Source organism: Lithobates pipiens, unplaced genomic scaffold (assembly GCF_037356315.1).
Source record: "Lithobates pipiens isolate NorthernLeopardFrog02 unplaced genomic scaffold, aLitPip1_a1.2 Scaffold_16, whole genome shotgun sequence".
Classification (NCBI taxonomy): domain Eukaryota; kingdom Metazoa; phylum Chordata; class Amphibia; order Anura; family Ranidae; genus Lithobates; species Lithobates pipiens.
Window position 1 is genome coordinate 540,231,760 of NW_027507748.1, and position 16,526 is coordinate 540,248,285.

The 16,526-nt window shown below is 42.7% G+C and overlaps 1 protein-coding gene across 3 annotated transcripts in view; it reads right to left on the reverse strand.

The window, feature by feature from the left end:
* The window catches only part of NCKAP5L (NCK associated protein 5 like), a 117,378-nt gene that overhangs the window by 6,224 nt on the left and 94,628 nt on the right, over positions 1-16,526 (reverse strand). For 2 of the 3 annotated variants that reach the window (XM_077483302.1, XM_077483303.1), the window contains exons 9-12: positions 8,847-8,951; positions 3,946-4,111; positions 3,797-3,863; positions 1,306-1,608 (exon numbers count right to left, since the gene is read on the reverse strand). In XM_077483302.1, the coding sequence (XP_077339428.1) occupies positions 1,306-1,608; positions 3,797-3,863; positions 3,946-4,111; positions 8,847-8,951 (641 nt within the window). The remainder of the gene's footprint in view (positions 1-1,305; positions 1,609-3,796; positions 3,864-3,945; positions 4,112-8,846; positions 8,952-16,526) is intronic. The other variant, XM_077483304.1, reaches the window with a different exon arrangement.

Consider the following 16,526-nt stretch of genomic DNA (forward strand, 5'->3'; position numbering starts at 1 on the left):
GTACCTTGGTTCTTCTGTCGGCGCCGCCGTCCGTTGTTCTTCTGAAGATGTTGACTCGTCACCCTCTCCGGCCGCAATGCCAGGGACACGGTGCGCGGCGACTTATATAGGGACAAGGGGCGGGGTCGCCGGTTGATGTCACAGTCCCAGCAGTAGGAAGAAGAGGGCGGCGACGAAGAATAAAGCCGGGCTCCTCCGCTAGCAAAAGTGCTAGCAGAAGATAGAGTCTGGCGAGAAGACCCCCGAAGACGGAAGACTCCCGGAGCTGTGCAATAAACTATTTTAACCCTGTGTTGTTTTTTTACATTTTTTTCGCAGGTGAATGGGTAGGGGTACGTTGTACCCCATACTCATTCACATAGGGTGGGGGGGCCGGGATTAAAGGGGGCTTCCGGATTCCGGTAAGCCCCCCGCCCACAGACCCCGACAACCAATGGCCAGGGTTGTCGGGAAGAGGCCCTTGTCCTCATCAACATGGGGACAAGGTGCTTTGGGGTGGGGGGGGGGGGGGCGCGCGGCCCCCTCCTTCCCCAAGGCACCTCCCCATGTTGAGGGCACGCGGCCTGGTACGGCTGAGGAGGGGGGGGGCGCACGCTCGTCCCCACCCCCTTTCCTGGCCGGCCGGGTAGCGTGTTTGGATAAGGGTTTGGCATGGATCTGGGGGGTTCCCCTTAATATCCATACCAGACCCAAGGGCCTAGTATGCTCTCGGAGGGGGGAACCCACGCCAAATTTTTTTCAGAAATTTGGCGTGGAGTTTCCCCTTGAGAGCTCATTCTCTGATTGGCCGCGGCAAAAGTCGCCTGGCCTGGGGCGACTTAAAGTCGTGTTGTAAGTCGCCCCAAGTCGTGTTCAGATCATGTCCAAGTTACCTCCAAAAGTCGTGTTGAAAGTCGTGTTGCCCCTGTGTGAACGGACCCTAAAGTGTTAACTGGAGTTTGGCTTTATTTGTTTGTGTAACACTGCCTCCCCCCAGACTAGAAATGTTGCTGTCCAAAAGATGTGCATGTTGTTTCTCCATCCAGAGTGGGGGTCTCGAATACAGGAGCTGTGTTACTGGGCAGATCACCAGGTGGAAACAGAAGGAAAAAACCTAAAAGGAAACTATTGAAACCACTAAATCTAAGGATTGATAAGCTGCATTATATTACATTTTTGCTTTAATTCTAACTGCTTGCTGTGATTTACAACATTTTATACATTTCCCTTTGCTTTACAGATGAGGTCTATGCACAGTATATGTATGAAAGGTTAGACTACTACTACTTCTAAGAACCAAACTATTGAGAACTTAGAGAGACATACCTTCTCTATACACCCTGTGTCCCACAGTGGGTTCTGGCTCTGCCAACAGTGCATGGAAAGCTGGAATACTCTGATGCTGTCCCGGGGGGTACATTTCCTCTACACCCCTCATGTCCCTCTCCAAAGTCCGTGCTCTTCTGGGAACCTTAGGGAAAGCAGAAAACCTTCCCACTGGAAGGACAGAGGGAGACTCCTGCCTAGGCTTTATCTTTGGGGCACTTTTGTTTGGCGTTCCTCCACAGTAATCGGGTGGAGGAAATGTCCCAATACCACTGTCCAGGGTCCGAGTGAGTGAGTCACAAGCTGTGGGGGAACAAAATAAAATAAAAAAATTCTGTAAGGTGGGCAAACTTAAAATTTGGAGTTTCAGGGTCAGTACTTACAATGAATGGAAATAATTTGGAATGCCCATTTTCTTTTCACTGCTATCTAAAGCTAAAAACAAAAAAGTTTTGGCTAAAGTTGCACTTGAGATAAAACAATGGTGGTCTCCTGGTGGTAGTAGTATTATGGTGTCTTAAAGCTGAAGTTGAGAGAAATAATAATAATTAAAAAAAAATTAAACAAAAAAAACGTGCTGTGGGCTACTGTGTTGGGTTTACATCTTTGGTCCTCTGCCCCAGATACTCTGGCAGCTGTGATCTTTTAGTACTCCGAGGGTTATTATGACACTGCAGCTGTGACAGGTACGTATCAAAAATGCTGAATATGCCTGATCTTTCCACCCACTCTCATAGAAACTGTACTTTACTGTTCACACAGTGAAAAGCACTCAATGAATGGAGCAGGCAGACCTTTCATTCATCTGCCTATTGCTCCATTCATACAGTGCTTTGCATTGTGGGAATATTATGGATTCTATGAATGGAGCGCAGAGGTGGAAAGGGTGATCATAGCCAGCACTTTTGAACCCGTGTCACAGGTTCCCCCCATGTACATAACTGTTAAAAAAAAAGTTACACGCAGAAAGCGGAGTTCCGCTGTTTTTTTTTTTTTTTTTTTTTTTTTTTAAAGTCAGTAGCTACAAATACTGCAGCCGCTGACTTTTAAAATAAGGACACTTACCTTTCCAGGTGCCCGCAATGTTGGCACCTGAAGCCAATCTTATCCCTCGGCTGTCGGGTGCTCCTGCTGCCATCCTCGGTAAGGGAATCAGGCAGTGAAGCCTTGCTGCTTCACTTCCTGGTTCCTTACTGCACTATCCCACTAGTCCCTGCTGTTTTCTGGGACCTGCGTGTCTCCCAGAATACAGTGTGTGGGGGGGGGGGTATCTATGCCCAGAAGTGGGAGCACTCCCTTCCCCCCTGAAAGGTGCCAAATGTGACACTGGAGGGGGGGGGGGGGGAGGAACCGTAAAAGCGGAAGTTCCATTTTTGGATGGAACTCCCCTTTAAAGTAGGACTAAAAAGGCAAAACTTTAGGTTTTGATAGCGTGCAGAGGGATTAGAACACCTGTCAGTTTTTATTGCTGTCTATGCCCCCATTAAGGAGAGTCCACCTCTCTCTTTGTCCTGTTTACCATTATCACTGAAAGTAAAAAGAAAATCCCAAATTTTACGTTGTCCTCAGAAAAGTAATAGAGGGGAAATCTTCCAATGGGGACACTAGTTCTGGTGAGCTGGAGGTCCTCAAGGATTTCCCTTTAATTTGCAGGGATTTCCTCTCACTTCCTGTTTGACTATGGGACAGGGGCCCCAAAATGAAAAGGAAGGTTTTGCCTATAGTTCCACTTTAAAGAGGAAGTAAAATTCCTCCGCTGACATTTACCTATAGCTAAGCCCATAAGGCTTACCTATAGGTAGTGTAAATATTTCCTGTACCTTTTAGGAGATATTTACATTACATGCAGCCAGTGACATCACTGTCACACGCACTCAGCTTTGGGTGCCGTTCCTTCCGAGCCCTGTGCCATGACTTTATCGCGGCTCTGGCCAGTCACAGCGCCTGAGCCCGCGAACCTGGAAGTAACTCCAGGAAAAGATGTCAGCCTTCTCCGTAGTGTGCAGGCACTGCTGGAAGGCTTACAATCTCTAATTTTTTTTTTTTTTAAAGTTTCATTCTAAATGGATGCTGTAAAAACTTACATTTTTTTTTTACACATTAGGCCCAGCAGGTGGTCTTGGGAGTAACTAATGCGTCAAAGTTGGGGGTTCTCATCATGTTACCAACAAAACAGAGTTTGACCAAGTATAGCTATAGCTGTGCCTGGATGGAAAGCTTTAGTACCAAGGTTTTATTTCCAGCTTTGACCAGAGTTTTTTTAAGTTAGTTTATGTACTTTGGCCTTTCGTTAAGGAAACCTATCACATATTACCTGAATCCTTTGAGGTACATTAAAACGGTTGAAGAATAGCAGTTATCGTGCATTAAACAGAGCTAAAGCATATTCATATACACACACTAGATTTCCCCAGATAGCTTATAGTCCATCACATTTTCCAGTATTTAGAGGACAGCATGATATATCGGACCAAAGGAGGTTTTCAGGTACCTGCAAAATGCTGTGAATTGATCGATTCAGAAATCCTCTCATCAGGGGGAAGAGCCACTTCTCTGTTCTGTTTGGAGAAGGAAGAACATATTAGAACCAACACTTCAATCTGGACAAAAAAACTCTGATCTTTTATACCATGTGCCTACCTGATCTATGTTCTTCTGTTCACATCGCTGGACATGTGTGACCATCCCATTCCTTGGAGGCCGAAAGGGTCGAACTTCCTTGTTCTCAGGTGATAATCTAGGAAAGTCACGCAGAGGAGTCTTCCCTTCTAGACGGCCTTCCAGAGGTGGCTCTTTCCCATCCACCCTGAAATTGAAGAATATACATGCACATCAATTTCCATAAGCCTACATCTTTGATTTACCAACACCAAAACAATTGCTCAAGTACCAATACGAGTTAGAATCCCATCATAGATTGCCACCATGGTAGTGCATCAGTGTTCCTACCATGTGCATGGCTGACCAAGGTGTAACAAAGCCAAGTCATATAGATTAGAAAATATCAAGGAAACATTCTGTATACATTTGCTCTTTAGATAGAAGTGGATCTATGTAGGGAATCCCAAGCCTTGCAGGTTAGATCATTTGCCACTAATAACTAACTCCATGGAGATAACAGGTGTCCTGATACAGCACACTGAATAGGGATTTCACCAATGGGGACATGCTTTGGATTTCACAGACAGTATGGAAACCATTTAAGACAGAGGAAACTATCAAAAATATGACTGACCTCTCAATTATATACAGTATACAGATAAAAAAAATTTCAAGCAATTACACAAATCACAGCGAGCACGGTCTGGTCTTCAAACTGTTCCTTTTATGAGAGTGGTCTGTCAGACTCAAAATATTGGCCAACAGCCCAATCAACACTGATTATTCTTAATCCTCAAAACGTGAATTTACGTTAAAGTGGAAGCTCGCGCTCTCAATCAACATTGACGGTTTTTAATTCCTATGCTGCTAGCATTAGTAAATAGATAGGAAAATATATCATATTTACTGGTTTTAAACTTTTCTTTTTTACATTTAAGTTTCTTGCCTAGGCAAATGATATTATAAGAAAAAAAAAAAAAAAGGAAATCTGCGCTACAGTGAAAAACCAAAAATATATGTGATGCAGCAATTCAAAATATATACCAAAAATGCTATATATGTGTGAAATGAAAAAAAAGAAAAAAGAACTGCGCAATTCCTAATATTTCATATTAGGATATAAATATCCCAACAGTGAAGCACAAGGGTGCTCGATATTACATGAAAAATACCATAAACACCAAAATTAAATACATTGACTGCATATAATAATACAATAATGAATATATGTGTGATGTCACCAATTGATATAAACAAACCCTATTATCATAAACACTAAATCTCAATAATTCTGGTGCCCAGAAAAAGGGACATACAGAAAAAAAGCCTACAAAAAACATGAGTCACATAGATAGTTGATATGGCAACATTGTAAAGTCCTTGTGAGTAAAATGAAAAAACACCACGTGTCCGAGGTGACTGTCCAAATTCTAAACCATATGTTGACGTGAAGCAAAATAAGGTGCACCACCACCATGTAGATAACAATGGCTCCTTACCAGATGCCCCAGTAAGGAGCGCTTGTCTTAAAAATCAGGTCAGAGTGTGCATCAATCTTGAATCATCAAAGACAGAAACCCCTTGGAGCAGGACTCGAATGTATTCCAACAAAGAGGCAAATGGTCCACCAGAGGAGGTGGACCATTTGCCTCTTTGTTGGAATACATTCGAGTCCTGCTCCAAGGGGTTTCTGTCTTTGATGATTCAAGATTGATGCACACTCTGACCTGATTTTTAAGACAAGCGCTCCTTACTGGGGCATCTGGTAAGGAGCCATTGTTATCTACATGGTGGTGGTGCACCTTATTTTGCTTCAGGTCAACATATGGTTTAGAATTTGGACAGTCACCTCGGACACGTGGTGTTTTTTCATTTTACTCACAAGGACTTTACAATGTTGCCATATCAACTATCTATGTGACTCATGTTTTTTGTAGGCTTTTTTTCTGTATGTCCCTTTTTCTGGGCACCAGAATTATTGAGATTTAGTGTTTATGATAATAGGGTTTGTTTATATCAATTGGTGACATCACACATATATTCATTATTGTATTGTATTATATGCAGTCAATGTATTTAATTTTGGTGTTTATGGTATTTTTCATGCAATATCGAGCACCCTTGTGCTTCACTGTTGGGATATTTATATCCTAATATGAAATATTAGGAATTGCGCAGTTCTTTTTTCTTTTTTTCCAAATGATATTATACATTCCAGGAGTCTGACAGAGGAGAGGAGGAGTTTTCACAGCTAAGCGCACTCGCCTGCATGCGTGCCTGAGCTAAGAGCATATGGATTCCAGGAAGAAAATGCTACATGAACCATCTGCCCTTACTGAAGATCTCCACAGTTAAAAACACTAGGGGGGGTGTTTTTCAAAGTGATGTCTCAACAAAATAAAGCACATGGTTGGATGGGGGCAGTTTGCTTTGAGTGGTAAAAATGAATTAAATAGTGTTTTTGGTTTGTGGTGCTCAGATGTAGTGAAGCTCTGCTTAACTGTGATATTAAACCCTCAGTTATTTGAGCACTTTCAGCCGCTGATTTAATCACTTTATGAGGATACAGATTCTTTATCTTTTAATCCTTGGCTATGTTACAGTTTCAGCTGGTGCCATGACTGCTGCCCTAGGTTTATGATTTAAGGGTGGCTTCTTTCTCTTGCAGTGTTCTACAGAGCCATCCATGTATGCAGGGACTAGAGTTATGTCTCTCTAAACTGTGTGCATCCATAGCCCCATAGTTTAGGATGGCAAGGCACTTCCCCACTCCTCCCTTCACTATTTTAACAGACTGACTCGAGACTGCACTGTCCACTGTTAAAGCTAATACAGAATGCTTGCTATTAATCTAAAGGGGATATAAAGATTTCAAGCATGTGGCAGATGAATTACTGGCTTCACAGATCTTGCATGACCCTCATTTAAAGATTTCTGTATTACGTACTGATTAAGAACAAACGAGCCTGCACACCAGCGACATAAAAACATTCATTGAGTTTAAAGTTCTTGTAAAAGGCACAACATTTTTTATCTTCATACATTCTATGCACGGAGATAAAAAAAAAAAAAAAACCTTCTCTGTGCAGCAGCCCCTCTAATACTTGCCTGAGCCCTCTCGATCCAGAGGTGTACACGAGAGCCTTGCCTCTCCGGGGACTCACACTCATTGGCTTTTGGCTTCAGAGCGAGCCATTGGTTCCCGTTGCTGTTAATCACAGCCAGTGAGCCAATAAAGAGATGGAGGGGCAGGGCCAAACCACAGCTCTATGGGTGAATGAACCCACAGAGCCGTGGGTCGGGAGCACGCCTGCTTGAGTGCCCCCAGAGCAAGCTGCGGAGGCACCCGTCAGGAGGGAGGAGCAAGTAGCACCAGTGAGGAACCCGAAAAGAGGAGACAAGTATAATGTTTATTTAAAAAAATTAAAAAAACAAGACTTTAATATCGCTTTAATAAGCAAGCAGTAAGGACAAGCGGCACACACAGGCAACCTCGCACTTGACGCCATGTGCCCAACACAGATTACTTCCTACAGGGGTAAGATAAGGTGAGGGCCAACGAGTGGGGTGGCTTAGGTGCCTGGTCATACAGTATATAATCTTGTACTTGAGGGGAAATTCATGTGGTGATGGCAGTGTGCAAGTCTATGATGTACAGCTCTCTTTCGACCTACATATTGTCCTGGATTTCGGGAGTTCCAGTTCTTGGTATTTTCCAGTTCCTGGTGCCCATTTACCCACTCGGTGGGACATGCAAGTTTTGACTGCCTGTTAGTTCAGGAGTCCATTGATTGAGGTGATTACCCTGGAGGTGGAGGGACTGTAACTTGAAGCTGTTGCGCCTGCCATTTTCCATTATGTGGAACTTCTTCCCTACTACCTCCTGGGCTTTGTGGTTCACCATTCATGTTACATGGACTTCATGTTTATTCATTTCTTGCTCTGCACGGTTTTTGGTTTATTGCTAATCATAGGGACTGTCATTAGTTCCTATTTAAGTCCTGTAGGGGATGAACCGTGTTCGAGTGGGGGGTTGCCTGTTTGCGAGGCTTGTCCTTACTGCTTGCTCTTTAAACTCACTGGATGTTTCCACATTATTGATGTGCAGCCGGTTCCTTCTTAATGTACAGTACAGGAATAGAGGTAGGCTTCTGGGCTTTGGGCACCCAGCTATACCACAGGATGGAGAAGAGCAGTGTGATGCTTTTGAGCCATGATGCAACTTTGCTGGTCATTGCTGGATTACTCTCATACTAGAGAACAACAAGAATAACAGAGGCAATATCAGCAATCAGGTGGAGATCAGGGAAAGACAGCAAGAAGACCTCACCACTCAAGAAATAAATTAAATTCTTTCTACTCACCAGAGCTGGATCACTCACTGGGCAACCAAGGCTGGAGCCTAGGGCTCAGCAAGTGTCCAGTGAGCCTTTTTGACCTCCACACCTTCCCCCAGCCTGTCACCATCATGCCAACAACCTAAAATAGTTGGAATTCACCTGGCTGTATTGCAGCAATGTATGATGTTGGGCAGCAGCTGCCACTTTGCACACTTGCATGCATATACCACATTAGAATTCCTCTGATATTCTGCATTTTTCAGCAGTGTAGCACAGATGATCAAACAGTATAGATGTTCAAAGCTGCTGCCAAGCTGTACTCCTTAGGCAGCTGCCTCTGTCTCCTCCAGACTTCTGGCTGAGCTTGAATGATAATCACCCATGACAGGGGACCATGTCTGTCAAATGGGCAGAAGTGTGAATGTAAGTCTTCACTTCATGTACTCTCCAGCAGCTGCCTCTGTGTCCCGATATAAAAAAGGTACACATAGCTAACATCCAGATCAGAGAGAACAGCCCATCACACAAAACCCAACAACATAGATGGGCCTTTGCCACTAAAATATCTGCATCTGCAAAGTAACATAACCTGTACATTACCCATAGTAGACAGTTTTTGGTTTTTTTTTGCTGTCTGTGTCCCTGTTGGGGAGATTCACAGTCTTTTCCTGTCCTGGTGACAGCGAGTCATGATGGGACATCTTTCTGAAAAGGACAGAGATGACTACACATTTAAAGTGTGGAGGGCTTAAAACATATTTTTTTGGTATAAATTCAAATGCACAGAAAGAGCTACCCAATGATGACACAGCAGTACAAACCTAAAGCGGTATAAATCCAAAAGCAAACATTATGTTGCAGTTTACCAATTCTTGGATGCGATCACTACATTAGTATTTTTTATTTTTGGGGGGTTTTTTATGGTTTTTTTTTCACTTTTATTGTCACCTGGTGATACTGCAAGTAGGTTTGTTTTTCAAAAGACCAAGCTGTCCTGCAAATGTAACAGTTATAGGGTTGGGACAGACCATTTAACACTGACAGGGGTGTTTAAAATGGTCAGCTTTTATTTATGTAAAACTTTTACCCCAAAAGAAAAAAAAAAAAAAACTTGCTGCAACTACCTATAAAGTGTGAGATTTGGCTTCAATTTGTTATTGTATATAAATCTGCTAGTATATCTAACACTTCCCTCCCCGCAAGACTGGCAATACTGCTATCCAAAGGTGTGTGCGTCTTCATCCAGAGTGGAGGCACTTTAAGACAGAAGGTGTGATACTGGCCAAATCACCATGGGAAAACAGAGGGAAAAAGCCTACAAAAAAGGAAAACTAATGGAGCCACCACATCAAATATATTATTTTTGGGTTCAAATTTAATACCGCTTTAGGAGAAACTTGAACTCTTGCCCGCTCCATTGGAAAAAAAAATGGCTGGATTTGGACTTTAAAGTACACAATCTATCAGTAAGTATTGTTTAAAAGCCTTGATTGTGTGTTTAATTCATAAAGATATATGTACCAGAGACAGACATCGCCCAATACCATAGACATGCAATGCATCTTCTATAGCAGTAAAACACAGCGACCAAGCTTTACTGCTTTCTCTATGCAAGTCAGCCATTTTCCAGGGAAAATAAAGTTTAAGGCCCCTCTCCATTATAGGGAGGGTTAACCTCATCAAAATAGTGTGAATGTCGCAATTGCTATATATCCTCCATAATACCCCAGAAGATATATAGAAAAATTGAAACCCTCTTCATGGACCTTATTTGGAAAGGAAGAAGGTCAAGAATCAGGCTAAAAGCTCTCCAACTGCCAAAAGATGGGGGCGATCTGGTTATTCCCAACCCTAAATTATATTTTTTTACCTCCCAAATCCAGCAGATTGCAAGGTGTAAATCTAAACTTTACAAGATCCCATTCAGTGGATACTCATTTCATGCGTCATAGGACTCCTAGTCTCTCTGCTGGAAGCTGAGCATTTTCAATCCAAACAGTGGCAACCCTACCCTTTTACCGATTCGCAAACCTTGGAAGGCAGTGACTTTCAGTACATGCCTATATGGAACAATCCCATGTGGAATTAGGTACAGTGAGGGAAAAAAGTATTTGATCTCCTGTTGATTTTGTATGTTTGCCCACTGACAATTGATCAGTCTATAATTTATTGGTACGCTTATTTTAACAGTGAGACAGAATAACAAAAATATCCAGAAAAGGGCATTTCAAAAAATTTATAAATTGATTTGCATTTTAATGAGTGAAAGAAGTATTTGATTCCCTATCGGCAAGATTTCTGGCTTCCAGGTGTCTCCTATACAGGTTACAAGTTGAGATTAGCAGCACTCTCTTAAAAGGGAGTGCCTCTAATCTCAGCTTGTTAACTGTATAATAAGACACCAGCCCACAGAAGCAATCAGATTCCAATCTCTCCACCATGGCCAAGACCAAAGAGCTGTCCAAGAAGGTCAGGGACAAGATTGTAGACCTACACAAGGCTGGAATGGGCTACAAGATCATCGCCAAGCAGCTTGGTGAGAGGGTGACAACTGTTGGTGCGATTGTTCGCAAATTACAAAATAAGTGTCAATCTCCCTCGGTCTGGGGCTCCAAAAAATATCTCACCTTGTGGAGTTTCAATGATCATGAGAACGGTGAGGAATCAGCCCAGAACTACACGGGAGAATCTTGTTAATGATCTAAAAGCAGCTGGGACCATAGACACCTAGACAACAATTGGTAACCTACTACGTACACCGTTAAGGACTGAAATCCTGCAGCGCCTGCAAGGTCCCCCTGCTCAAGAAAGCACATGTGCAGGCCCATCTGAATTTTGCTAATGAACATCTGAATGCTTCAGAGGAAAACTGGGTGAAAGTGTTGTGGTCAGACGAGACCAAAATCTAGCTCTTTGGCATCAACTCAACTCGCCACGTTTGGAAGAGGAGGAGGAGGATGATGATTGCTACCTATGACCCCAAGAACACCATCCCCATTGTCAAACATGGAGGTGGAAACGTTATGCTTTGGGGGTGTTTTTCTGCTAAGGGGACAGGACAACTTCATTGCATCAAAAGGGATGATGAACCGGGCCATGTACCATCAAATCTTAGATGAGAAGCTCCTTCCCTTAGCCAGGGTATGGAAAATGTGTCGTGGATGGGTATTCCAGCATGACAATGAACGAAAATACACACCCAAGGCAACAAACAAGTGGCTCAAGAAGCACATTAAGGTCCTGAAGTGGCCTAGCCAGTCTCCAGACCTTAGGGCCATAGAAAACATGTGTAGGAAGCTGAGAGTTCGAGTTACCAAACGTCAGCCTCAAAAGCTTAATGACTTAGAGAGGACCTGCAAAGAGGAGTTGGACAAAACCCCTCTTGAGATGTGTGCAAACCTGGTGGTCAACTACAAGAAATGTCTGACCTCTGATTGCCAACAAGAGTTTTTCCACCAGATACTAAGTCATGTTTTGCGAAGGAGTCAAATATTTCTTTCACTCATTAAAATGCAAATCAATTCATACGTTTTATAATAAAATGCATTTAAAAAAACTAAACAAAAAACCTGTCATTAAAATTATAGATATTTCATTTTTGTCAGTGGGCAAATGTACAAAATCAGCAGGGGATCAAATACTTGTCTGCCTCAAAGTAAATAAAAGGGTTTTGATCATAGGTAGAAGCAGGCATTATATTTCTTCACCAACTATATGAAAAAGACACCCTAATGTCTTTTCAATTTATGGTTGACCAATACCAGGTCTCTCAAGTTGTTTCTTCAATACCTACATCATGGCCACACCTTACATAAGCAATCACGCTCACCCTGATGCTTTACAACCTTTTTGTAAGTTCTTAAGATGGTGGTCCCCTCAGGTACTTCCAAAAAGGGTTTGATAGGAGACTTATACTCTACTCTTAGTGGCAGTGAGTTCTAAGATACACTTGTGTGTAGAGGGCTGAAGCGGGATTAAGGTGATAAAGAAGACCACTGGATGACCGTGCTTGAGGTGAAATCTGTTATACCTATTTTTTCCATCCCATAAGCTTACACAATTGTAAATTCTACCCCTCAAAAACTATACACCTGGGGCAGGATCGACTCTCCTTATTGCCTCAGGTGTTGTAGTGCTGCTGGCGCATCAATTCATATGCGCCGACGGTGCCATAAAATGATTCAGATACTGGCCAGCTGTCTTTTAAACTATTTTGGACTTGTGCTCTATTCAAGTGCCGTTTGACCTCAAGATTCCCTCCTAAGCATTTTCCCTGAGAATGTAGTACCACCATCATCTAAATTAGTGCTGGTGCATTTATGGTTTCTAACACATCAACTCACTGCTCAGCCCTGACCATCTCCTCCTGGGCCTTCCACCTTTTTACAATGGCATAATCCAGTAAATACCATTTTAAAAAGAGAGAAAAACACATAACATATGGGTTGTTCTAAAAACCAAAAACAAAAAACTGGTCCCCTAGCTATCGTCTCCTTCGTTGACCTGCTCTTCCACCGCTTTTCTAGACTCGTTTTAACTGAAAAATCTTTATCTGCTAAGAACTGCTTATGTCCATTTTTAAGCCAGTATTTCTGTACTCTTTGGGTCACTTTCCAGTCTTAAACATATTATGCCATGTACATAACTTTCTACATATTTTAATCGCACACGGTGATATGTAGGCGTTTCTTGTGATGCATCTGAACATTTCTAAACTATATGCGGAATGGAATCTGTTTAGCTGCTATTTTGTATGCCTTTAAATATTTTCGTATTCTGTAAATCAAGCAAAACATTTAACGATTCCTAAAATTCCTTTTTATTATACTTACCTAGGTGAATGCAGCATCGATCCGATGGCATCTGTCCCCCACTGGCTCTAGGCTAAGAACCGAGCCACTGAACACCGCCGATCGCTCGGTTCTCAGGGCTCCCTCAGCAGCGAGTCGCGCTGTGCTTTGTGAATGGGCAGCTGTCTTCTGGGACACACACAGGTCCCAGAAGACAGTGTGCCCAATATCCCAGAACCCCACACGAGGGATGAAGAGAAGGAACAGCTCTGGAAGTAGCAGATTAGGAAGACTGCCTAGCAACAGGCGTTTTGGGCAAAGATTTTTTTTTTTTTTTTTTTTTATGTTTTGTAAAAAAAAAAAAAAAAAAAAAAATTAAAATCCACTGACATTATGTGAGTGGCAGCATTCAGTTACACAGAAGCTTTTCGAACAAACCCATCCCTCAATGCAACAGAGAGACCCTCCTAATGTTAGTTAGCACTTAGGGAACACGCCTCAACAGGAGAGCTTGACAAATTACAGATAAATTATTAATTTACAGATCACGGAATACGATGATCACGCAGTTTTGGTTGCATAGACTTTACAAGGAGCACCACAAAAACTTGTGTCAACATTAAGACGCTCCCATTTAAAAGTCTACAGGGCCAAAAACGACTATTAAACTCCTCCTCCTGTAATACAAGTTCCACATACAACATAACATTTGTTTTTGGGTTTAAAAAAAAAAAAAAAAAAAAAAAAAAAAAAAAACTTTCAATTTGATAGAAGTCACAAATCTATTTTGTTCATTGTAACTATCTCTACAATCAATTTTTTCAACAAGACTACATTACACCAAGCATGTAAAAGCACATAAAATACCTTTAAAGCCCATCTCCCAGGACAGTAAAAAATAATCCCAATACAAGCAAACATTTTTCCTTTCCCTGGAGTTCAACTTTAAAAATATTGAGACGTCCGACAGTTTGCCTTACAGAAAATACACTGCACTTTCACTTTACAATCCCCATGTACAATTTCATACGTTTAATCATGCCCAGGACCTCTCACACCGACGATGAGGCCTGTAGTTCATGAATGTGTGGGTGGTTTGAGCTGCCAGCTGCTGTGCAGGTTTCCCATGTAAGTGTATGGGGATGCAGCGGCTGTATGGACAGAGACGCTCATCCCAATGTGACAGACATGTGGGTGAATGGCCCTGAACTCACACTCTATATGGGACTGCTCACTTGCACGAGCAATTGTGTCCATGCAGCCACTGTTTCCCTATACACTTACATGGACTGCCTACACACAGCGCCCGATGGCTTAAGCGAAACACATGGCCTATTCACGAACTACAGGCATTACCGCCCATGTGCAAAGCCAGAAAAGCTGTTTCTGCTCCACCCTGCTGATTTAGGTTCTCTGTTAGCAGGGCTTGGCCATGAAGGGAAAGGCAAGACCCAATATCAAAACAAACTAAGGTTGGCAATAGAGAAGTCTTTTTTTCAAGTGTGTCAGGGTGCCATTTAAAATTAATACCATTTCAAAGCTTCAAAATGCGCACATGCGTTGCCACACAGCACTTTGGAGTGAGAGTAGAGAGAATGTACACAAATCTGAATTCCAAATACATATGAAAAATGTCATCCATAATCAAAATATTTTTACCAAAACAAAGCAGTTACTGGCGGGATGAAAACGAGAAAAGGTTAAAGCCCAACTCCAAAAAAATTTTAATTTTAAAGTGATTGTAATGGCAGGCGTTTTTTTTTTTTGTTTACCTTACTGCATCCTATGCAGAAAGGAGAAAAAATAAATAAAAAAAAAAAAACTCCCTTACACCGCAGAACCTCTTAAACATTTTCCTGAGCTGGATCTTGAATAAGCGATGTGCACAAGAGCCAAGGCTCTCTTGTCTCTCTCCTTCATTAACTGATACAGCAACCATTGGCTCCCACTTCTGTCAATCACAGCCAGTGATGAGGGAGTAGGGTGCAGGGCCGAGCCCCATTCCGTTTTTTTATGGACATGCACAAATGCCCCCATAGCAAATGGCTTGCTGTCGGGCATTTGGCAGGGGAGGATGAGCCAGTAGCACCGGCAGGGGAGCCAAGAATAAGAGGATCAGGGCTATGTGCAAAACCATTGCACAGAGCAGGCAAGTATAAAGATGGTTGTTATTTTAACGAAAAAAAACAAAAAAAAAAAAAAAAAACACACAAGACTTTACAATCACTTTAAAATAGTGCACTGTGCATCAATTATATCACTGTTTCAAATAAAAAAAAAAATAAAAAAAAAATTCCTAAGCCATCCTGCAGTGTAATGGAGCACAGTAATGCCGCGTACACACGATTGGAATTCTCGTTGGAAAAAGCTCTGATGGTTTTCCCGACGGAATTCGGCTCAAGCTGTCTTGCCTACACACAGTCACATCAAATTCCAATCGTTTATAAACGTGGTGACGTACAACACGTACGACGGGACTAGAAAAAGGAAGTTCAATAGCCAGTAGCCAATAGCTTCTGTCTCGTAGTTGAATCTGAGCATGCGTGATTTTTGGCGTGTCGGAATTGCATACACACAATCGGAATTACCGATAGAAAGTTTTTACGTCGGGAAAATTGAGAACATGCTATCAATTTTTGGCTGGCGGAAATTTGGACAGCTAAATTCCGATGGAGCATACACACGGTCGCATTTTACGATGAAAAGCTCTCATCTGTCTTTTTCTGGCCAGTTTCCTCTATCAGCCAAGCTAATTTCATGCCCTGGGGTGCAGGAATTTTCCTTGCTCCTTATGTTCTTGGGCACCAGTCCCTTCTCTCCCACTAATGCCGCGTACACACGAGCGGACTGTATGGCGTACTTAGTCCGTCATACAATCCGACGGACAGTCCGTCATACTTTCCACTGAACGGACTTGACCACACACGGATACCCAAACAGTCCGACGAAAGCTTGCGCGATGACGTGTACAGCACGTACGACGGGACTAGAAATAGGAAGTCCAATACACAGCAAAGCACCCTTCCGCCGTGTAAATCCTTTCTGGGCATGCGCCATTCTTAGTCCGTCGAACTAGCATACTGACAAGCGGATTGTCCGCTGAAACCAAAGTACGACGGACAGAATTTCGAAAAATCAGAAATTCTTAGTACGCCGGACTGCACGCTGAAGAAGTCCGCTGAAGCCCACACACGAGCGGACTGTCCCCTGAAATGTGTTTCGACGGACTAAGTACGCCATACAGTCCGCCCGTGTGTACGCGGCATAAGAGTTTCTCTACCTCTGGAGCCTATAAGAGAGGATGTGGCTGCTGGAAGTGCCACCTTCACCAAAGACATATACATCATGCAGGCAGCAATGTGGACACCTGAAGGAGGACCCCTAGTAAACCTAAACAGAAGAGGAGAGAAAGGATTGGTCCGGCGGTGTAAGGCGACTGTGGTTTCAGGTCAGTAAAATGGGCATTTGGTTACCTTTTTCCTTTTTCATA